At 34.3% G+C, this 24,067-nt stretch overlaps 1 protein-coding gene across 9 annotated transcripts in view; it reads right to left on the bottom strand.

Moving 5' to 3' along the window:
* FBXW7 (F-box and WD repeat domain containing 7) overlaps window positions 1-24,067 on the bottom strand; it is a 263,842-nt gene that overhangs the window by 108,886 nt on the left and 130,889 nt on the right. For 3 of the 9 annotated variants that reach the window (XM_056802766.1, XM_056802765.1, XM_056802762.1), the window contains exon 2: window positions 4,510-4,594. The exons of 3 other annotated variants lie outside the window; for them this stretch is intronic. Coding sequence is in view for 3 of the 6 variants with exons in the window: in XM_056802762.1 (XP_056658740.1) it covers window positions 4,510-4,594 (85 nt within the window). In the remaining 3 variants the exon portion in view is untranslated. Of the gene's footprint in view, window positions 1-4,509; window positions 4,595-10,097; window positions 10,171-11,188; window positions 11,241-24,067 lie in introns of all 9 variants that reach the window. 3 more of the 9 variants (XM_056802763.1, XM_007496236.3, XM_056802764.1) reach the window with 3 other exon arrangements.

Raw genomic sequence — 24,067 nt, forward strand, 5'->3', positions numbered from 1 at the left:
ATGTTTAACATCAACTGGAAATGACACTTCCTCCTAACTTTCTATCCAGTCCACTTTGGCTTATAGCCATCTGATCCAGAGAGCCACTGGGAGCCCCCAATGCATAGAGTCCATTTGCTGTAATTATGGCAGAGCTACATGGAAGAAATATAAACTGCATTATGAACACCATTTTTAAAAGATCTAAATTATATAAAGGGAGGTCAACTCCAGGGAACAATTTTGTCATCAACTGTAAATTTCCAACATTAAAAGTTGTCCCTGTAACCAATAAATTTCAAGTTATTTTATGTTACTTTTTATAACATTTTATGGTAAAAATAACAGAACTTACTTTGTAAGACTGATAAAATGCAGTCTTTCCTAAAGATAATTTAAAAACCAAAACTGATTAGTAAAAAAGAACTCTATTCCAGATTTTTCTAGTTGAATTTGGAAGAGACCTGGACATTGATGGCATTAACTCACATCAATATCAACAAAACTAAAGAAAAAAAAGATAATTCACATGAAAAATAAATTACTTTATTGGTCTAAACATTGATGCACACCAAATGTAAGATTTGAAAGGGTGTTTTATGAGCATTAGCACATATACCACAAAATAATATGCTTATGATTGATTATGCATTATGGCTCTAGTCAGGCCAAAGTGAGGATGGCAGGGAAGGGCTCATTCTTTATTTGGACCAATCTGGCATACTTTTATTTACAATGTCATGATACTGGGTTCTCTGCTGTGTTTGCAACCCCAGTGTCTAGTAAGCTGACTAGAATGGAATCCATGCTCAAAAAATGATTATTATAAGGAGTATGAGAGACCCAATCATGACTGTAAAGCATCATAACCAAGCCAAAAATTGGCTTCTTGAGGGTAACTTGTTTTGAGTCTCAGCAACTGAAAGGCAGTCCACTAAGGACAGAGAGGGATTATCACTATCAAGTAAATCATAGGACTTAGAAGTTTTGAATCATGGTTGAGTTTATTCAAAAAAATCTAAGACATTATTTGAAAAGACTGAAAATACCATTTAAGTTACAAGGAACAAAAACAATTTTAGGTAATGTGAAACGTACATGAAATATTTCATGTGTTTCTGTGTCTTCCATTGAACTCCTAGAAACACAGGAAACATAAGAGGTAATATGGTATAATGGACACAAAAACCTATCTTGAAAACAAAAAGACCTAGGGGTTCAAGCCCTACCACTATTGCCACATATGTCAATAAAGTTCTCAAAGATCTGGGCAATTCTCCAGGAAGATAAATTGCAGAAAAGATACACAGTTCGAAGTATCAGGGCTTTGGGGGACTTTTGAGTTAACTGAATCCAAACCTTCATTTTACAATAAAGTTATTAAGTGACTTGTCCAGGATTAGACAACTAGAAGAATGTGAGGGAGAATTCAAATTCAAGTCTTGCTGACTTCAAATATATTGATGCTACTCTAATTCTGACCTAAATTGGTAGGGGTAGTTTCCTCATCAAAGTTCAAAGTACTGTACTCTATGGGTCTGAACTTCTAAAATCATAGCTCAAGAGCCCTCATAAATGAATCTATTTTTTCTTTTTTAAAACCCTTACCATCTGTATTAGTATTGGTTCAAAGGCAGAACAGTAAAGTCTAGGTAAGTGGAGTAAAATGATAGGAAGGGCATGAGACCAAATTTGAACCCAGGTTCTCCTGACTTGAGGCCTAGTTCTCTATCCACTGAGCAACCTAGCTACTCCTACTTTTAATATCTGTCCAGATGGCACAAGTCAAAGATTTGTTGCAACGGAACAGGAAGAAAAATAGCTACAAAATATTACTCCCACAAATTATTTTCACAAATATGCAAGACATTAATAGAAAAGGTAAGATCTGTACTTTCATTAGTATAAGGTACTCTGCAAGAGGAATTCCTCTTGTAAACACAGATCTACATTTACCTGCCAACTAAACCTTAAAGAGTTACTGAGGAGAAGATAAGGGACTTGTCCAGGATCACACAGAGCCGTTATTAAGTCATGGTTAGACTTGAACCTAAGCCTTCCTGACTTTCTATTGTTTATCTAGTGTGCCAAGCTCTCTCTCCTATTTATTTTGTACTCTTTTTTTTTATTTATCCATGTCCATATTGACTTTGTCCAATTGCAATTGGAATGTAATTTCTTTGAGGGAAGAGATTGGAGTTTTTAACTTTGTATTCCAGAGCCAAGCCAGAGTCTAGAATAAATCACTCTAGATTGACTTTCTCATGATAAGTAAAAGATAGGAAGACCCAGGGAGTTGAAATGACTTGTTCAATGGTCATCTGAGCAGTAAGTGGGAGTACTCTGAACTTCCTTTACCATCTATCCCCCCCAAAAAAGGTAACAAAAAAGCTAAAAGAAAACTATAGATATTTGTCTTCAAATAAGCTCTTTAAACATAAGAACAAGCTATGAATGCAGTATTTGTATCTTGAGACTGGAAGAAATTGGAAATTTCAGCACTAAAGCAATAGATTTGCAGTAACATAAGGCTTCTGTTAACTACTGCCAATTTATTGACCTGTAAGTCATGCCTGAGAACCCCAAGTTTTCCATGTTGGGCATGTTTACAATTAACTCAATAGACATGCTTCAACAGAATTATAAGTTTATAGGATCTTAAAAATTCCAGCAAAGATAGGGGACTAAAGTCAAAGGAAAACAAATCAGCTTGTTAGTCACACATAGAAGAAAAAAAAATCGGAAAATCTATAAAAAGGGGTTCCTGAGGATAATGAAAGATTCAGAATCATTCCATGTACACATCATTTGTAGAGTTAATGAAGGAGAGAAGAGTTAGAGAGTCATTCAGGGATTGTTAGTAGAGTTACCTGAGAGATCTACTACTAAAGCTTAAGATACATTTTTGTCTGAGATCTAGGGTTTTCCTTAACCTAACAATATAGACCATTTCATAATAAGAAATTTCTACCCTAAATAATTCATTCATTCAATGTAATTACCACAACCTAGTTAAATATCAACTGAGGAAAGAGAGGGGAGCAGGGTAGAAATTAAGCATGTTTGCTGAAGAAATATAATCAATAACAATACAAAATTAAGCCACATACACACAGTAACAATTACTTTAAATCAACTTTTATCCTATCTAATTTTACAGTTTACTTAACTTATGTCTTTAAACCCTTTTAAAAGCAGGTGGATTATGTACTAAATGTTTTTAATTTGTTTAATCAGCATTCTGCATATCACCTTCAGAAATGGCTTCTTTGTACAAGTAAGTAACCCAGTCAAAACTTATTTTCCTTTCTTTTTCATTTTTAAAAATAAGAAACTGTGAATCAAATATATGCAACTTATTTTGTATATTAAGTAGGTGGTACCAACCCAACTACACTTCTAAATTTCCTTCTCTCTTCTGTGAATTTAAAAAATGATATGTCATTGTTGTTTTTCTTTTTGGCATTCCCAGTACTACTGTCCAACTTTTCTGCACAACTACACCCCATCTCACACACCCTGGAGGGGTGGGGTGGGGAGTTCTCTCTAGTAATAAATAAATTAAAAAGTTGGGTTTGTTATACAATGTCACCAGAGTCTGAAAGTGTTCCATTCTACCCTCATGAGAACTTCACTCTACATCAATTCACACCAACTTTTCCTGGTTTGTTTTTTTCCTTTTTCTGAATCTAATCTTTTGGCCATTTGGTACAGTGCAAAAATATCATATTACAATGACTTGTCATAATTTGTTCAGCCATTTCCTAAATGATGAGTACAGAGGTTTTTTTTTTAGTCCCTTGCTACAACAAAAGGTTCTGCTTAATTTTTGAATATATGAGTCTCTCCCTACTGTCTTTGGGGTATATGCCTAGGAGTGGTATCACTGGGTTAATGCATGTTTAGGTTATTATTCTAAATTCTTTTAAAGAATAGTTGGAGCAGTTCAAGGTTCTACTACTTTGGACATAAGAAAATGGTATATAATCCAAAAAGTCTATAATAAAAGAACTAACTTGTTTCCTTTGCTCAAAAAGTAAAATGTTATAAATTTTATGCCACTTAATTTTTGTTCAACATGATCTATATGAGTAGACATTGCAGAAACACAATTTTCAATATTTGGCATGCTGAGTAAATCATATAAATAACCAAAAATTTAACAAATAAAAAAGCCTCATTACCAAATACTGCTATAAATATGAGTTCTAATCTTACAAATATTAACAATTGCTATATTAACTTTAAAAGATTCCAGCTAGATAATTTAAATTAAGCTGAACTTTTCATAGATATGTTTACTAAAAAAGTCTGTAAGTTTCTTTTTCCCCCTAAATTTTTCTCATTAGAATACCAATTTTACATGAAGTATTTTTGAAATATTATCTTGCATATTATAAAATTTGTCCAAATGCCAAATGCTTTGAAGATGTAATCTCACAAGTTTTGTTAGTGGGGAATGGGTAAACTAGTATAGTTAAACTTATTTTATTCATGAGCAAATAGGAACAAAAAGTCAAAGGAACTTACTTGCCCAAAGTCAAACTGCAAGTCAGTGGAAGAATTAGGAACAGAACTCCTGACTTCAGGTCCAATACCTATCCAGTAGGCCACACTGCATAGACAAAAGAACAAGAATGGGAAAATGAACTGTGCCTTCCTATATACTACTATACCATAATACTACAATATAAATTACGCTACACTATATACTACACTACCTGAAATAGATATTGGCTGTCTCACTCAACTTTAATTCCCTCTTTTCCCCATCCTTTGCTTACTCTTGAAACTCTGAGTCTTTTTGTTTTCAGGTATTTTCTCGTCTAGGTGGCAAAAACATGAATTTGGCCAGTGGACAAATTGAATGCATTAATTCCAATCCTAGGTGCTATATTCTTTTTCCTTGACACTAGAGAAAAGCCACAGTTATGCATGCTGGGGCATTGTGGCCAATAAGGGTTTGAGGGGAAGGAAGAGTAAATGTTCCAGATCAGATGAATGTGACAATATTCATATAGGCAATACATTTCCACATTCACAAAACATAACCAAAAAAATACTCAGTCGACTAATATTATTATTACAAAACTTTCATCTGAGGAAATACAATTATAGTACTTTTACATCATCAATTAAGGATCACAAAATTCCTGTGGTATCTTACTAAATAACATAAATTTACATAAGTTCTATAAAATTATAGCTCTGAGGTTTCTGGAACATGATTACAATGTATAGAAAATATTTCACTTTCCTCACAAAACTACATATACAAACCAAAATAGTAAAACTATAAACTTTATATAATATAAACAATATGCTAAGTATGCCAAGTCATCAGAAAATAATGACTTCAACTGTGAACCTTTGGAAGGGAAAGGGAAGATTACTCAAACATTAAAGTAAGGGCAAGGGATAAAATTTTGTAAAAATTATATAGTTGCCATTAAAATATGTCAATTTTTTTTAACTTTCAGGACTTTCAGGTTGACCCACAACCTGAAAGTTTAGCTAAAATTAACTAAAATGGTAGAATCTGAACTTCTTATGAATCAGATTAACTTCAGTTGTATAACTCCTATGGCTAAGAAAACAGTTATTCCAATTCTTTTCCATTGGGACAGAACTGAAAGTACAGAAAAATAAATTTATTCCATCTGACAGAAGCAACTTTATCAGTTCTTTAATAAGTTAGCTGCCCTGGAAATCCAATTATGCCTACAACATTCCTCTTTAAATAATTATCAATTGGCAAAAGACCTAAAAGATTGTTATGGGAATTTTATACTTATTGGAAAATCAACTCTAACACTATAATGAGGACATATGGAAATTACTTGATTATTATAGAAAATTCTTATTATGGGCACACTGTGGTCTTGAACAAAGAATCAACTTAAAAATGAAAAATTATAATTTTCACTCATCTACATAATTATAGCTACTAACAGAATTATAAAACAAAATTTTTAGCAAATTAGGATATGAAAAATAACTTCTTGATCTACAAAATAAATGTTATAGAAAACCTTCAAGGTATTCAAAGAGGAGAAAAGATGGACCCAAGTAATGTTGAAATTGGCAAGGTTAGGAAGATAAAATATAATTAGATGAAGATAAATTGAGCATTTTGCAAATGGTACCTTTCTCCCCAAATGATAATTTTAATAAAACAAAGGGAGAAGGAGTGTGCAGGTGCATGTGCACAATACTTAGTTATGTTGCCAAATCTTCTCAAAAGTATTTCTCTTAGCTATTCTTTTAATTCTTGGTATGGTCAAAATTTAAAATTGCCACTACTATTATAAGTTTACATAAAGTGTTGTGGATGTTACAGGTTTGTTCGTTTTTTGGATGCAGGTTGTTACTATTCTTTTCAAAGTACCATAATAAATTGCAAAAAGAACTTATGTTAGAGATTTCTGCACTAAAATTCAACACACAAACATTTGTGTGCATTTGTGTGTGGGGACACAGACGCAGAGACAGACAGACAAAGACAGAGACACACACACACACACACACACACACACATATTCTGGTACTCAAAAGTACCCCAAATGATCATCTGGTTATCAGCCTCAAAACTAAAAGGTAACTCAGATGACATTTAGTTTAATAAATGAAGATCAAAACATAAGAATTCCAGTGACAGGGAAGTTACAAGTTCCAGAAACAGACTACAGTATCTCGATTTGGGAACAATCTATTTTTTAAAAAGTTTCTTTACCTGCAGCCTAAATTTGCCTCTCTGCAACTTTCATAATTTATTCCTAGTTCTGCCCTCCAAGGCAAAGCAGAACAAGTTTAATGCTTCCAGGTGACGGCCTTTCAAATATTTCAAGGCAATCATTATTTCAGCCAGTCTTTTCTCTTCCAAGTTTGTTCAATCTAGTTTCATCCCACCATCTTCATGCATGCAAGATATTTTTACAGATGAGACAAGTGTCTTCCCCAAAGGTTCAGTACCACATTTAAGATTACACAGCAAGTCTTTGTTGATATTGGAGGTAGGGAGAGAAAGAGGATGAGAATTCTTTATTAAATACAATGGGCCACCCTCATCTGCTGTTTTGCTCTCCGTGGTTTCAGTTATTCACCAGGAAGCACCAAAGTGCCCTGTCCCCATTAGTCTCTTTTGCCTTCACTTTCAGTCTTGGTTGAGTTGTTTTGGTTGTTTGTGTGTATGTATGTGTGTGTGTGTGTGGGCGGGGGGGGGGTGTTAGGGGGGGTTGTCTTGGAATCAGTGAGCAAAAGGGCAGGAGTAAGAGGAAAGTGAACATATATATGAGAGGATCAGTAGGTGTTCATTTATATCCTCTTGGAATGTATCCCCCAAAGATAAATGGCCTTACAGTACTTTTTTCCCACTAGATAGTCTCTAAAGTCTCTTCCAATTGTGGTAAAAGAAAGCTTCAGGAAAATTTCCTGGAAAAGATGACCCAGAAAACATATATGTGCTTTATCCATGGGCCCATCCTGACCTAATAATTAGCAAATATTGGAATCTTCATATCCAAAGGAGTAATCATGGCTACTTTAAATGTAACCCTACTGCAAATTTATATAAGACACTTCAATACAAAGAACTATTTTCCTGTAAAGTCTGAGTAATGAAAAATGCTGTCATTTGCAAGAGATTTTAGAAGCCATCTATTACAACCTATACATGCATAATCATTCTTTTAAGATACAATAATATGATGTAACCATGGAAACATTCTAAATAAACAAATAAAATTTAAAAATACAATAATGATAAATATAATAATAATAACAGCTAGCATTTATATAGTACTTTAAGTTTGAAAAAAAGTTTACAAAAATTGTCTCATTTTGTCCTCAAAACAACTCTGAGAGGTAGGAGCTATTATTACTATTATCATTTTATAGATGAGGAAACAAGAGGTTAAGTAACTTGCCCAGGGTTATATAGTAAGTATCAGAGGCAAGACCTGGAATCTTCCTCACTTCAAGTCCAGCACTGCATTCACTACACTACCAAGAAGCCTGTTATCAAAGTTTTGACAAAGTAATCATATAGTCTCTTCTTAAAACACTCACACTGGTGATAAAACTCATTACATTTGAGGCAGCACTTTAAGCTAAAATCTACCTCTCTTCAACTTTTACATATTGTGAAAGTACAAATACCAAACATGGCTCTTATCTGAGTTATGGCTATAACTTCTGGCTCCTTCATGCATGAATAATCAGCACTACCAGCACTATCCAGGCTGCCTTTAATCATAGTTCAAGAATAGAAAGTCTATGGGATTGTCTTGCCTGATCTAAAGAATAATTATCAGAATCTGAATTTAAAAATTAAGAAAAACAAAACCAAAGAAGAAGCTGTTAAAGTGTAGTTCAAGAAAATCCCCAGAAATTACCATAAGCATCCTATCTTTCTATAAGCCCTTGATGTTATTTAGTCATTTCAGTCATACCTGACTCTAAATGATGCCATTTTGGGGTTTTCTTGACAAAAATACTGGAATGGTTTACTATTTCATTCTCTAGCTCATTTTACAGGTTAGGAAACTGAGGTAAACAGGGTTGGGTAACTCACTCAGGGTCACACACAGGGTTAGTAAGTGCCTGAGGCTATATCTGAACTCAAAAAGATAAGTCTTCCTGACTCCAAGCTCCAGCATTCTATCTATTGCCCCATTGCCTCTGACCTAAGCACCTAATACAGTGATCTGTAAATAGAATGTACTTAATTATTATTTGCTTTAAAAAATTGTTAGTATAGGAAAGATCTGAAAAACATTTGCGAACATACTTGCAAAGGTGATCAATGTGATATAAAAAAATCACTGTGGCAAGTATGATTAAATAATATAACTTCCTAAGTTTAGATCCATGATAATATTTAACACAGTAACCTCATGTCCACATAAAATTGGCAGGCAGAAGTATGGTACAGTAGAAAGAACATTAAATTTGGAGGCAGATCAGCCTTCTTACATTCATATTCTGACTGTTGCCTATGTAGTCTTGGAAAAGTTGTTTCATATCTCTGGGGCTAAGTTGCCTCATTTGGAAAAATAAAGGGTTGGGCTACATGACCTTCACAGCATGTTCTATCTCTAAATCTATGATCCTTTAACTGGGTCCTAGAAGAATGGTGATCTTAACTCCTAAGATGCCTACAAATGTTTGACAATTTAGTTAGGCAGCTAGAGGAACAGTAAATAGAGCAAAGGATATGAAGTCAACCAGAACCAAGTCTGAATGCTGCTTATGCGACCCAGAGCAAGTTAGGTCTTCCTCAGTTTCTTCATCTACAAAATGAAGACAATAATAATAATATTTACCTCATAAGGTAAATTTACCTTGTTGTAAGTATCAATTGAATTAACAAAATGTTTTGTAAATATTAAAGCAATATAGAAACCCTAGGTATCATAAATGTTAACCTATTAAATTCTTTAGGATTTGAAATAGTTGTAGTAATGTATTATTTGAGATCCTTTCCAAAAGCACTGGCAAGCACAGGCCATTCTTCTATGTACCTGGATACTTCCCTCATAATAATATGTGAGTGGGCAAAAGTACTAAATAGAGATTTATTAAGCAATGATTATCATTACAAAATAGAATATATTTTTCAGGATTTTTAAGAGGAAGCAAACTATATGAGGGAAAAGGATAACAAAAATTAATCCCTCAAGAGATAAGAATATTTTTTTAATCTACTTAAATGTGGCCAAAAAGAAGAACTGTTAGTTCTGGTATATTTAGTACTAAACTTGGAAGGGCTAGAATTATCAAGTTTTTAAGTTTTACCATCCTCCCATCTCCTAAAATGAAACTTACTTCAGCTATCCAAGTGATTATTGGTACACTCTTCTCATTGGTATATTCTATCTTTTCATCCAAAAAGAACATATACTTTTCAGAAAGGAAAAATTAAAATAAAAATGTGCTGGTATATACAGTGGCTCCAAAGTATCTAGAGAAAAGCTAATGACCTTTGACACCCTATTACATAACACAAAGGAAGGCCTTTCAATTCCCTCCATTATCTCTGAACTTGTCCTGCCATCAACTGTTGTTTCAGTCTCCCCACTCCAACCCACTCCATGGCACCTACAACTGTGTCAGAAGACCTGGGCTTAAGCTGATCCAGCCGCCTAAACATTCTTCCCCTTGGACAAAGATGCTTTGATCCCAGACCTGAAACTTAAAAAAGAAAGGAATTCCTCAATAAATAAATGGTATTTTTTTTCCATCACAAGCAGATCATCTTTTTTATGTGCAGGTCTCTCATACATAAGTACAAGAATAAGTCTCAAGACATTTATTCTAAATAGCAAGACAAACAAACTAAAGTAAGAAAAAAAGAGAAGTAAATTTAAATTAAATTTTCCCTGATATGCAATCCTAGATGAATATTTGGAGATGATCTATTGCTAGTCTTTTTAAAATTAATCTCTTGTACTTTTACCCTTTAAAAATGATTTCTTGGTTACCAAGATACAAACTTTAAATTAAAATATCACATATGGTTAATTAATTTGTGGCATAGTCTCCTGAAATTCAATATTATCATAAGTATCTATAAATCAGGTCAGCTAACATATATTATCTACTAAATACAAGGCATTACACTAGTATAACATGAAGAATGAATAAGAATCCCCACTTAAGAAGATGGTATATCTAACCCTAATTAACAATGTAATAGTTCAGTGGACACTTGAGAGTCTGGAAGACTTCAGTTCAAATACAGTCTTAGACTCTTTCTAGTTGTGTGAACCTGGGCAAGTTACTTTATCTTTGTCTGTCTCAAGTTTCTATTTGTAAAACATGGATGCCAATAGTACCTACCTCCCAGAGTTGTTGTGAGAATAAAAAAAAGAGAATACTGATGACTTGCTTTGCTAACCTTAAAATGCTATATAAATGCTATTTTAATAGGGTAAATAAGTGAGACAATTAGTAACTTGGACAAGTCACTACATCTCTTTGGGATTCAATGACCTAAGCTATAAAAGTAGCTCGAGGTAAAATGCTGCATGTAATAATCTATGTGTAAAAAGTGTTGCATTACATTTGACATACTTCAATCTCAATTTCTTCATCTGTAAAAACAAGGGGATTGACCTAAATAGCATCTGATGTCCTTCCAGTTCTAAATCTATAATCCTATCTTCAATCTAAATATCACCCTATCTTCCAAATTTAATTTAAATCCTACCTTTGCAGTGACTTCCTGCTAAGATCTAAGATCACTGTTCTCTCTCCTTTCTCTGAAATATAAATAACAACACTGTTAATTATCTTTTCATATGTATATCTGCTCCACAAGCAGAGCTATAGGTACCCATAAACATTTTATAATTCAGTAGAATATATCAAGAGTTCACTAAAGTATCTTTAAAATTCTGGTACTTGGCTCTTTTGCCTTGAAACAGATATTTAGTAACCATTCTTAGACAAAAGGCAAAAGTTTTTAAAAAATAAAAAATAAAGGCAAATGAGAGACTGATGGACTCTCTTACCAACAAAAATAAATATTTTATTTTGTGTATGAACTTTTTTTGACATATTTGGTAGATTTGGAAATTTTTTTTTTGTGATAACTTCTGGGATCCTGAACATCTTCTACACAGGGAAAAAAAACAAAAACAAAAAAAAAAGAATTTTGAAGCCTTGGGAAACCTCTGTTCCAAATAACGAAATGAGGAAGTTGAGGCCAAGGGAATGCCTCCCTATCTTGACATCCTTACATGCAACATCTCTCTCCTCCTTTACCTAGCCAAACAATTTCACTATGTCACACATAGCACTCACTCCTTAGGTCCTTATAATCTAGCTTCTGCTCTACCAATTATCTGATCTTGCAAATGTTACTGGTGATTCCAAAATTCATTGGTCTTTTCTTTTTCTTATCCTAATCTAAGTTTTTGCAGTTTTTGGCACTCCAAGACCACCCTTTTACTCCTAGATATTTTCCTCTCTTGACTTTCATGAAATTATTCTCTGCTGATTCACTTCCTGAATGTTTCATTTTCTTTGCAGGATCATAATCTCCTGCCCCTAAATATGAGCATATGAATGGACCACTTTCTTTGTCTTTGCTTTCTTCCTTTCCAATCTTATCTACTGTGTGGCTGCAATTATTATCCTCTATGCAGCTACTCTCAAATCATATTTTTTTTAAATTCAAGCTTAAACTTTCCCCTGAGCTCTGTGTCTCATATAACCAACTGCTTTTTGAACTTTAACCTGAACATTCACTTGACATCACAAACTCAAAATGTCTAACAGAATAATACATCTTCTCCATGAATACTGCCTTTCTTCCAAACATCCTTATATCTGAGAAGGATGCTTCTAGCCATTAAGGATCATTACCTCAGAATGATGCATTTGTTCTTATTTCCCATATCTCCATTATATCTAATCAATCATCAAGTTCTGTCAATTTATCACCACTATATCATATGTATTTTGATCCCAATTCTCCCTATTTACACAAATACTTCTTTAGTACCTTTGTACTATTACAAGTGTCACCTAATTGATCTCCCAGCACTGTCTTTCTTCAGTGTATCCTCTACACAGCTGGGAGGGAAAAAGCAACTCTTTAAAGTCTGACAACATTCTTATGCTTTAAACATTTCAGTGGCCCACCTATTTACTGCCTTGAGGTCTAAGTATAAAAACATTAGGCTGAATATTTAATGCTCTCTACAATCTGGATCCAACCTATCTTTTCCCAGTCTTATTTAATGTTACTCTTCTTAACACATTTTACATTTTACATTCCAGCCAAACTAGACTACTAGTGTCTTGTCAACCTTAAAAAAATAAAGAGTCAAGGATGAAACTTAAATTGTGAGCCTGAATTACTAGAAAAACGGTGAATAGGAAATTTAGGAAGAAAGGAGAGTTTGAGGAGAAAGATAATGAGTTTAAGATTTCAGTGAAAATAGTGAGGTTCTAAATCAAGAAAGAGATTAGGGATAGAGAAAAAAAATGAGAATCATCAGCACAGAGATAAGAAGAGAAGAGGCACCAGGAGAGAGGTCTGGGTGATAACTATGATCAGGCTATAATCCAAAAGGAGATCCAGCAAAGGAGATTGGAAAGGAAGAGTCATACAGGTAGGAGAGTGCAGTGAATCATAAAAACAGAGAGTAAAGAACATTAAGGAAAAGAAAGTGATTGTAAGGAAAAGAAAGTGATTGACAGGGTCAAAGGCTACAAAGAAGTCAAGAAGGATGAGAATTGAGAGGTCATTATATTGGGCAATTAAAAAATCACTGGTAAACTCAGGAGAGCAGTTTCAGTTGAATCATGAGATCAGAAGTCAGACTACAGAAAATTTATGAGAGTAAAAAAAGAGGCAACACTGACTGCTAATCACCTGGAACAATTTAACAAAAATAAAAATAGGACATATATAGATGATAATCAATGAGAATGGATGGATAAAGTAATAGTTTCCTGGGGATGGAGAAAAGACGGGCACATCTGTGGATAATACAGAAGTATCCAGTAGCCTGAGAAAGAATGAAGTCAGAAAATAAAGATGTTACATGGGGGCAATATGCTAGAGAATATAAGCTATTATAACATCTCTTCTGCACATTGACGAGATTGACACTTTGCCTTGACACGGAAAAGGGCCATCTCTTCAAATGAGACAGGGAAAAGATACAGCATGGTGGAAGGCATTTGAGATGAGGAAGGGAGAAAGAACTCTTAGCACAAATATCCTCAGTTTTCTCAGTAGAATATAAAACTAGATCCTTAGCTGAGAGATGGGGAAGGAAGAACCATGATTTGCTGGAAAAGGGATGAAAAGGTCTGGAAAAGACACTATGGTGAATGTAATAGTGAATCAATCAGGGAGATGAAAAGGGATGCCTGGGTAAAGTGAGAACCAAGCAGGATTATATACCAAATTTGTAGCACACATAACCAGCAGAGTTTCATGATTTTCTTCAGCTTTGTTTAGCACAGCAAATGTAGGAATGAAGGTTTTCAGTAGTGGCAGTAAGCGAGGCTAATTCTTGGCAGAGTAAGATTTTAATAGCATAAGGGGTCAAGGGCCTTAAGAAGATAACAATGAAGAAATGAACTGGTTCACAACGGAATCAAGATAGAGTTGGAAAAAGAGTATATAGCTAATCCAGGGTTGTTAGATTTATCATTGTACTTTATTTTCACAGAGTTAATAGTTAAAGACCAACTGAGAGGTTTCTATTTTCTTTTTTTTTCCCTTAAAACATTTGCTTTCTGTCTTAGAATCAATACAACATATTAATTCTACAGTAGAAGAATTTTAAGAGCTAGGCAATTGGGGTTAAGTGATTTGCCCAGGATCATACAACTAGGAAGTATCAAGTCATATTTGAACCCAGTACCTCTCATCTCTAGGTCTGACTCTATTCAATGAACCACCTAGCTGCTGCTGGTAGTTTCTATTTTCTCAAATTGCATAAGGAGCAAAAGAAAAGGATAGCAAATTGTATGGAGATATTAGCACCCTTATCTAAATTCTCAGGACATATTATATAACAAGGAATTAAAATCTTTATCAGAATAATAAGACTACAAGGAGTAAAGATATTTTCTAGTGAGAGAAAGTTTGAATCTCTTTTTTAAACGTTCTCTGAATGATACTGTAAATCCAAGTTCTATTCTGATATCTCATCTTAGAATGGAGGTGACTGGGTTTTTTTAAAAAGCTTTTCCAAAGAAGCATGCATTATTTTGTTTTTTGAAACCCTTACTTTCTGTCTTAGAATCAATACTGTATATTGCCTCCAAGTCAGAAAAGTAGTAAGGGCTAGGCAATGAGGGGCAAATGACTTACACTGAGCTAGGAAGTATCTAAGGCCATGTTTGAATCCAAGACCTCCCTTCTCTAGGCCTGGATATCAATATACTGAGTCATCTAGCTGCCCCTGAAGCATATATTTTTAATCCATCCATCCATCCATCCATCCATCCATCCATCCATCCATCCATCCTTCTTTCCTCCTTCCCTTTTTCCCTCCCTCCTTCCTTCTTTCTTTCTTTTGAGAAGATGGGGAAGATATCTATAAAGTCCATAATTTTTTTCCAATCATTAAGCTGCTGCCAAGTTTCAAATATTTCATTAAATTCTAACACTTAATAAAACCTATGTAAAAGGCTTTCTTACTAAGTGCTGGGATACAAAGATAAAACCAACTGTCAGGTAGTATCAATTTGATTATACAAGGATACACATCATGTGTAAGAGTAAGTAAAAATAAAGCATATAAATAGTAATAAAAAGTAATTTCAAAAGGGTACTAATAACTTGCAAGATTTGTTGCAGTTTACTAGACACAAGAGGATAAAGTTGATAAAGTAGCAGCATGTAGCAAGGCCTACTCACAAAACACTTCTAAATAAGTATTAATAACTAAAGGAGAGATAGTGTGGTAAGTGAATAGAGAGCAGATAGTGTGGTAAGTGAATAGAGAGCTAGTCTTTAGGTTAAAAAGATCTGAGTTAAAGTCCTGAATAATACATACAGACTGTATGACCATGGAGAAGTCACTTAACCCCTCAGTAACCCAGTCAACTAAAACTAAGTTATATTTGAGATGTAGATCTGAATGAATAGAGAATATAATCATATTGAGTTATCTACTCTTTAAAAACAAAATCACATTTAGATACACACACACACACACACACACACACACACACACACACATACACTCTGTCAGAAAAATGGACAAAAGGCAACAAATTGTTAGAAGTTTTTCTAATTAGAAACAGGCTTTTTTTAAAAAAACCTTTCTTTGTAGTCTATCAGCACAGTGTCTGACACACTAATAGTCTAATAAATATTTGTTGGTAACTCATTGTACGCAGTGTTATTCTTCATTTTCCAGCAATGTCCAATTCCTTATGGCGCCACTTCAGGTTTGCCATTTCCTTTTCCAGATCATTTTATGGATGAAGAAACTGGGCAAACAGGCTTACAGGACCATTTGCCTATGGTCGGTCACAAAGCTAATATCTGAGGCCAGATTTGAACGTTGGAAAATGAGTCTTCCTGACTCTAGACCCAGCACCCTATCCACTGGGAGACCTAGAAGATCCCTTATATTCAGTACTTTTTTTTTTATATTGTATGGATGAAATTTTGCTGGGTTATAAAGAGATATAAAATGTAGATTGTGTTACTTATTATCTATTTGATACTGGGGAAACCACCTGAACTCTGTGGGCCTCAGTTTCCTCATCTGTGAAAACCTAAAGAGTTTAGGATTAGCTAAGCCTCTCTAGCTAATTATTTGAATTAATTAGAAGATCCCTTCTAATTCTGAAACCTTTTACTAGGTATTTTGAAAGGGGGAAGGAACCAGGAAAACCCTCAGATCTTGATCTGAGACCATCTAATCATTCAACATGCATAATGTGCCAGGCGTTAATAATACAAAAAAGGAAAAAAAAATCCCTATTTACAAGGAATTTCTATTCTAATGGGGCAAACAAGTACATCTATAAGTACATATAAAACAAATATAAAAAGAATAAATATAGATAATGAATAAAATAAAAATAAAGAGAATGAATGCAAACAAATAGTAATTCAAAGCAATGTAGTTTGGGAGGGATGGAGTTGTTGGGGAGATCAGAAACAGCTTGTGGAGAAATTACACTTTGAGTTGTGTCCTGAAAGACAACACATACCATGAGGCAGAGGTTGGGAAGAATTACAAAGCATGGAATGGGGAGTAATGTTAAATGAAACCATAAAGGTAGGAAGGGTCAGTTTTGAAGCACTTTAAAGACTAAACAGAGGCATATGTATTTTATTGTCAAGAAACAATGAGATAAGGATCCCTTCAAATGTTTGAGATTATTTCTATATACATAATAAAATCTCTACCAGTTGGCTATTTTACTTCACTTGATAATGACCAATAAGCTATATTTCTATGTCTTTTGTAATATCCTTCTATCTTCCATTTTCAATTGCAATGAATATGTCCAAATTGATATGATGCAGTTACTCAACAGTTTGTCCATTTACTATCACTAGACAAGAATCTTTACATTTAAAGCACAAATGACTAAGTAAATATTTATGGAAGGTATAAAAAGCAGGTGGCCCTAAGAACTCCCTACTCACCTTTCTAACACTGTCAATCACTACAGAAATAGAAAGGAAGCACACAGGACTAAGAGTAATCTGGTAATTTTCTTTGTTTTATGGGTTGCCATGACCAAAGAATTCAACATCAAGTGGCAAACCTCCTAGAGTTGAAATCTCTGTAATCTTATCTAAGATGATATTCAGAATTTAGTCAAGGTATGTAAACCAGTACTATATTCAATGCCTTTCTAGCATGACAGAAAACCTAATGTTTGACAGGCATTGTCTCTAAGAACCCAAGACCACTTCTACAAGAGAATGAGATTTTACAGTAGGATTTTTATGTGCATATAATCTAAGGAAAAATTAATCATATAGAGCTGAAAAAAATTACTTTTGTAGTTAATTACCAAACTGTCTGCAAATACATAACAAATTAGTAACTTTATATTTTTTAACCATCTAAAACTCTAAAAATACAAAGAAGATGTCAAGAAATGAAATTAGAGCAAATAACTTTTTCCTTGAAAACTAAAAGCTATATATTTCAAAATAGAAAATAGTTTTTGAAATGAGTGTAAATTTGCTTTTAGCACTGAAACAGATTTTTAGTCCCAGCTATTCTTTTTGACAAGAATCTCATAAATGGTGAGTTAACTACCACATCAAAAATCAGGATAAAGCTTAAACAACTAGAAGCCAGCCCACATGAGAAATATTGCTAGGTATTACCAAAAACAAATCTTGCTAAGAAACTAATAGCCTGACAAATGAATAGAACATGAAATCATTAGTTGGGGATCACAGGATGTTTCATTCATTACTGCTTTAAATATAAGTAGTAAATAGAAAATTCATTTTATGATAAGCAGTGTAATCTGAGTAGAGAGAGGGGTTTGATATAGGACTTAAGAAGTCATGGTAAAGATTACATCACCTGACCAATAAGACTAGACTTTTTCCCCAATCTCTGCTGACTTTCAAAAATGTGCCTAGAGAGGAATCACCAAATGTTGAGCAACTAAAAGATGATCCACAGGACAAGATAAAGAAACCCAACAAGGTAACATCCTTACAAGTGAATAATGAAGAATGCTATGCTTACTCAGCACCACACTCCAATCAGCCTCAATGCTGGGGCAGAGATGCAAAATTCAGCAATGAACTTATGTTTGGGATTCACAAAGAGATTCTCTGTCTGCTGAAAAGGCTCTACAAACACATACACTACTGGAATTATAGTGGCCCCAGGTTAGAGAATTCCAAGACTGAACAGACTGCCAAAAACAATACTCTCAATACCCTGCAAAAAAGAAGTTGATTTAACCCAGCTACAGAAAGTACAAAAGCCAGGAAAGAAACTCGGGTCTATTTGATTGGCTACTATGGGTCTAAAAAGAGGACTGAAACATACTGGAATCAGCCTGTCCTCTTAGGAACCACGTATATCATAAACAAAGGCCAGTGGAAAGGAAGTCTTCTAATATGGGAAGGGGTTAAACCACTTTTGAAGTTCATCCCCTAAGGAATAACAAAAAATAAAATAAAATAAAATAAAAAATAATAAAAATAAACGTTAAGAAATCCCATTGCAAACCTGGAAGACAAGCTGACGGACAAATGGAGAGGATTCTAAAATTAGAAAGAAGGAGCAGTATAAAGTATTACATGACCCAAGAAAAAGCAACATTCTCTTAATTATAGGACAAAGGAAACCAAATTAAAGTCTAGGGAAATACAAAACCTATGGCATCCTAAGAACACATAGAACAACAAGATATTATGGACTACTTCAAAAGAAAGATAAAGAATAAAAAGAGGTTAGTGGGGGGAAAAGCTCAGAAATTAATGACTTCATGGCAGAAATAATTAGTACATTTGAAAAATTTTCCAGAGGAACAGCAATATAGAAGAAAATAGCAATGACATTATAGGCAAAACCCTCAAAGAGAATATGTACAGAGACAACTTAAGGACTATAGGTCTCCCAAAAGAACAAAACACATCAAAAAATCTGAACACCAAAATGTAGGAAATGACAATAGAAAATTACCCAGAACTTTTGAGAACATGAACACACACACACACACACACACACACACACACACACACACACACACAAGAAGTGAAAAAATTGAAAGCGCCTCCAGAATAAAACCCTATACATCAAATCCCAGAACACATAGCAGTCAAATTGAACAATTCTAATGATGAATATTATTATTAAATTATTAATATTATTTAAAAATTACTTTAAACATAATGCAAAAGAAATTTGAATAATACAAGAGAGTGGAATATATTATCCAACAAAGCAAAACAGTTCAAGATATAATCCAAAATGCATATCTTTCAATACTGAGTTTGATGATCAATGGAAAAAAGTGAAAGCTAGATAAGAGCACTGAGACAATCCCATGAGAAAAGAGGTATGACGATTCAATTTGCAAACAAAAAATCAGACAAGAACTATAAATACAAAAATAACTCCATCTCTAGGTTTTTTTCTCAAAAAACACTGAACAAAGAGCCAAAAAAAAAACCCCAAAAAAGATTATTAAGAGAATCTCTTTTAAAATGCCATGAAGATAAAAATTAAAGCATTATATAAAGAAATAAAAAAGTGATGGTAAGAAAAAGGAGACCTGAAGCAACAAACACTAATAATCATCTTAAAGGTGAATCAATATACTTGATGGGGATAGAAGAATGTGTGATATACTCTTATCAAGTTTATGGATGACCAGCTAAGAGAAAATAATTCCTAAAGTCACTCAGTAAGGAAAAGAACAGGAGAGATGGTGGGAAAGGAGGGGTTAGTTAAAACTGAGGAAATAAAGGAGGCTCTCAAACCAATAAGGACAGGGTTCTTACTACAGAACACTTCATCCATAATGAAAAAAGCATCTTGTTTATAATATAGGGAACTTATGGGTTTAATCTGGGGAGAATTGCCTAAAGATGAAATCTGGGGAGAATTGCCTAAAGATGAAGGAAACTGGAACTCCAGTGGAGAATTGGCACCCAGAAGGGTAGGAAACTATAGATTTAGATAGGAGATTAGATAGCAAATGGAAAGGACAGTCATGGGGAAATGAAAAGCAGAATGAACATGGGGAGAAAAGAGGGTAACTGGATTGCTAGCTCAGCATGAATTAACAATGTAATATGTCAACCAAAAAAATAAGCAAACAAAAAAGTAAACCTGCACTGAGAAACAATGTCCAGATCTAGAAAGTCATTCTGCTCTGTTAAAAACTAAATTTAAAATTCCCCAATTGAAAAATGGACAAGGGACATGAATAGGCCATTTTCCGATAAAGAAATCAAAACTATCAATAAGCACATGAAAAGTGTTCTAAATCTCTCATAATTAGAGAAATGCAGATCAAAACAACTCTGGGGTACCACCTCACGACAGCAAAAGAAAGTAATAAATATTGGAAGGGATGTGGCAAAATTGGGACACTAATGCATTGCTGGTAGAGTTGTGAATTGATCCAACCATTCTGGAAGGCAATTTGGAATTATGATCAAAGGGCTTTAAAAGAATCCCTGTCTGCTGTTTGATCCAACTATACCACTAATGGGTTTGTACCCCAAAGAGATAACAGGGAAAATTATGTTTAAAAAAAAATATGTATAGCCACGCTCTTTGTGGTGGCAAAAAAATTGAAAAATGAAGGGGTGTCCATCTATTGGCCGAAAGGAATAATGAACTGGAGGAATTCCATGTGAACTGGAACAACCTCCAGGAATTGATGTAGAGTGAAAGGAGCAGAACCAGGAGAACATTATACACAGAGACTGATACACTGTAGCACAATCGAATATGACAGACTTCTCTACTAGCAGCTATCTAATGATACAGGACAATTCTGAGGGACTTAGGAGAAAGAACACTATCCACATCCAGAGAAAAAACTGTGGGAGTAAAAATACAGAAGAAAAACAATTGCTCGATTACATGATTTGATGGAGACATGATTGGGGATGTAGACTCTAAACAATCACCCTAGTGCAAATACTAATAATATATGGAACTAGGTCTTTATCAATGACACATATATAACCCAGTGGAGGGAGGGAGGAGGGAGAGAGAAAGAACATGAATCATGTAACCATGGAAAAAAATATTCTAAATTAATTAAATAAAAAAATTCTTGAAAACTAAATTTGAGTACCATGTATAGTTCTGGGCACCACTTTTTAGGAAGGAGATTGTGAAGCTTAAAAAAATTCATAAGGGCATCCTGAGATGGCGAAGGTCATCTATATCATGCCATATGAAGATTGGTTGAAGGGAATTAAGACATTTAGATTGAATGTTAATCTGAAATATTCAGAGGGCTTTCATATAGGAAAAAGATTGGGCATGTTCTGATTGGCTTCCAGGCCAAAACCAGAAGTAATGAGAGTAAATTTTAATGAGAAATTCCAAACATAAAGAAAGATTTCCTAAAAGAAGGGAGACATGGAAAGAACACTGGTTGTTTTTAATCGAAGGTCCTAGGTTCAAATTCTGGCTACAACTTATTATCTGTGAGACCTCAGGCAAGCATTAAGGAATGACTATTCACTTCCCCATACTCCACTGGAAGTCTCAAAGCAAAATAAATAGTAGAGCTGGGACTCAAGCTAAGGTTTTCTGATTGCAAGCTCAGAGTCTTTCCTCTAGACTAGACTGACTTCAAAAAAAATTTATTTCAAAATGAAGACTACTTTAATTTTTTCTAGGTTTTTTAATTAAATAATATTTATAAAAGTGACTTGTACATTTCAGGTGGTTGCTGTTTTATCTTTCATAATACATACTTGATGTTAATGTACTTCTAAACAAATAATATCTAAAATATTTCAATTTTACTTTCTCTGCTTTCCCAATTTTCTTTCTTATAGAATATGAGCAGTAATAATGAGCAATAAAAGATTTCCACTGAAATGGGTATAGGGTCTTAAGGAAGACAGCTCTAAAAGGCTTATTAGTTATCAAACATACTATCAGTGTCAAAATTCTAAGTTGTAAAGCCTAAACACTTATCCAAAAAAGAAAGAAAACACAGAAGAGGAAGAATCCAAAATTAGGAAATGACCTAACAGAATTGATTACTTCCTATAATTGCTATGTTCAAAAGAATTTCTATTTTAGGTGATGGTGTCTGTGACACCAGTCTCCCCAATTACTAAGACACCTCACTAAGCTCTCCTGTAATAAAGAACTCCCAAAACAACTTCTCTCATACAAAATAGATCGCTATATGTAAGCTGCTTACTATATTCTCTCAAAAAGAAATTATCCTTTGATAGATTATTACATTGCATTTAAAATGAAGCAACACCTAAATGAATCTCCTCAGATCTGCAAGCATTAAAATATATAAGTACTTTTATTCAGTCTACAACTATTCATGTCCCCCAAAACACAACTGCAATTTCAAGTCCCACTTTCTCTTTGAAGAATCATAAACTAGAAAGTTGAGAGAAATAAGATCAAGTAGAATTGAGGGTAGAGAATACTTCATATTATCAAACTATTTCTGGATGACTAGAAAGATACATTTTTGAAGCAGTTTGTGTTCAACTATCAGTGTTACATGAGAATGCAAAAAATTGTGTCATCCTTATTTCAGGGCAAAGATAGGAAGAGGAAAACAAAAAATTGAAGATGGAAAGAGGGAGGCATCATAATGCTGTTGAAAGTACTCTGGATGTCAAATCAGAAAAACTGAATGAAAATTCCAGCTCTGTCACTTAAATCTAGATAACCCACAACAAGTTACTTCAACTTTCTAGATGTTGATTTCCTTCCCTATTCAAAAAAGAGGGATTCATAGTGGAAGCTAGATGGCTCAGTGTACTGAGAGCAAGATCTCAAAACAGTAGACCTTGGGTTAAAATTTTATCTCAAACACATCTTCACTGTGTGACTGGGCAAGTGCCTTAGCCCTTACCATTATTCTGTCTTAGTAAGTTTTTTAAAAAAGAAAAATAAAAAAATAGAAGTAAAAAAAAATTTAAAGAGATAGACTTGTGGACATCTAAGCTTCACTTTAGTGCAATCAAAGTTCCTATGACTTTCAAAACCTCAGAAAATTTAAGGATTCCCTCCTTACCTTTCCCTCTTAGAATGCCTTCCTTCCACACTTAACTCGAGTCACTGTGTAAAAGAAGTTTTTCGTGATTCTCCACACAAAAAAATTGTTTGCCCTCCCTAAACCATCTAGTGTAAATTTTGCATTTGAGTACACTTACATACATGTTTATCAAAAAATAATAATAGCTCCCTGAGAGGAAGAACTGTATCTCCAGTACCAAACAGTGTATATAGCACACAATAGTGGCATGAATAGTAAACATTATTTGGACATGTGTTTCAGGCCTACAGACAATATTTTAAAATCTAGATTTGTTTAATGAGAGAACAATGAAAATGTTTAAGTGGCACATTATGATAATGAAATTACGACATGACTTATTTTGATGATCATTTATTAAAAGCCTTGTAACATAACTGTAATGTGAGGGCAAGGAGAGAATAGAGTCTTCCCTCCCTGCTGGGTCAGGATCAGAGGGAGAGGGGGAGAGGGGAAGAGGGGGAGAGGGGGAGGGAGAGGGAGAGGGAGAGGGGGGGGGGAGAGAGAGAGAGAGAGAGAGAGAGAGAGAGAGAGAGAGAGAGAGAGAGAGAGAGAGAGAGAGAGAGAGAGAGAGAGAGAGAGAGAGAGAGAGAGAGAGAGAGAGAGAGAGAGAGAGGATGAATTGTCTTCCCTCTCAGCTCTCCCTGACAAATCCCACTCTGGTTGCCTTTCAAGACCTTAATTTCTGTTCCCAGAGACCTTGGCTAAACAGGCTTGATACAATTAGCTTCTCTCACCCTGGGGAGAGAGAGGAATGTCAATTCCCTCCCCCCAACTTCAAGTCTCTCTAGATGTGATGGAGTCAGTCACTTGTTCTTATTAAACTGTTTTATTCTAAGGCAACAAGGCA

Source organism: Monodelphis domestica, chromosome 6 (assembly GCF_027887165.1).
Source record: "Monodelphis domestica isolate mMonDom1 chromosome 6, mMonDom1.pri, whole genome shotgun sequence".
In the NCBI taxonomy this organism is placed as follows: domain Eukaryota; kingdom Metazoa; phylum Chordata; class Mammalia; order Didelphimorphia; family Didelphidae; genus Monodelphis; species Monodelphis domestica.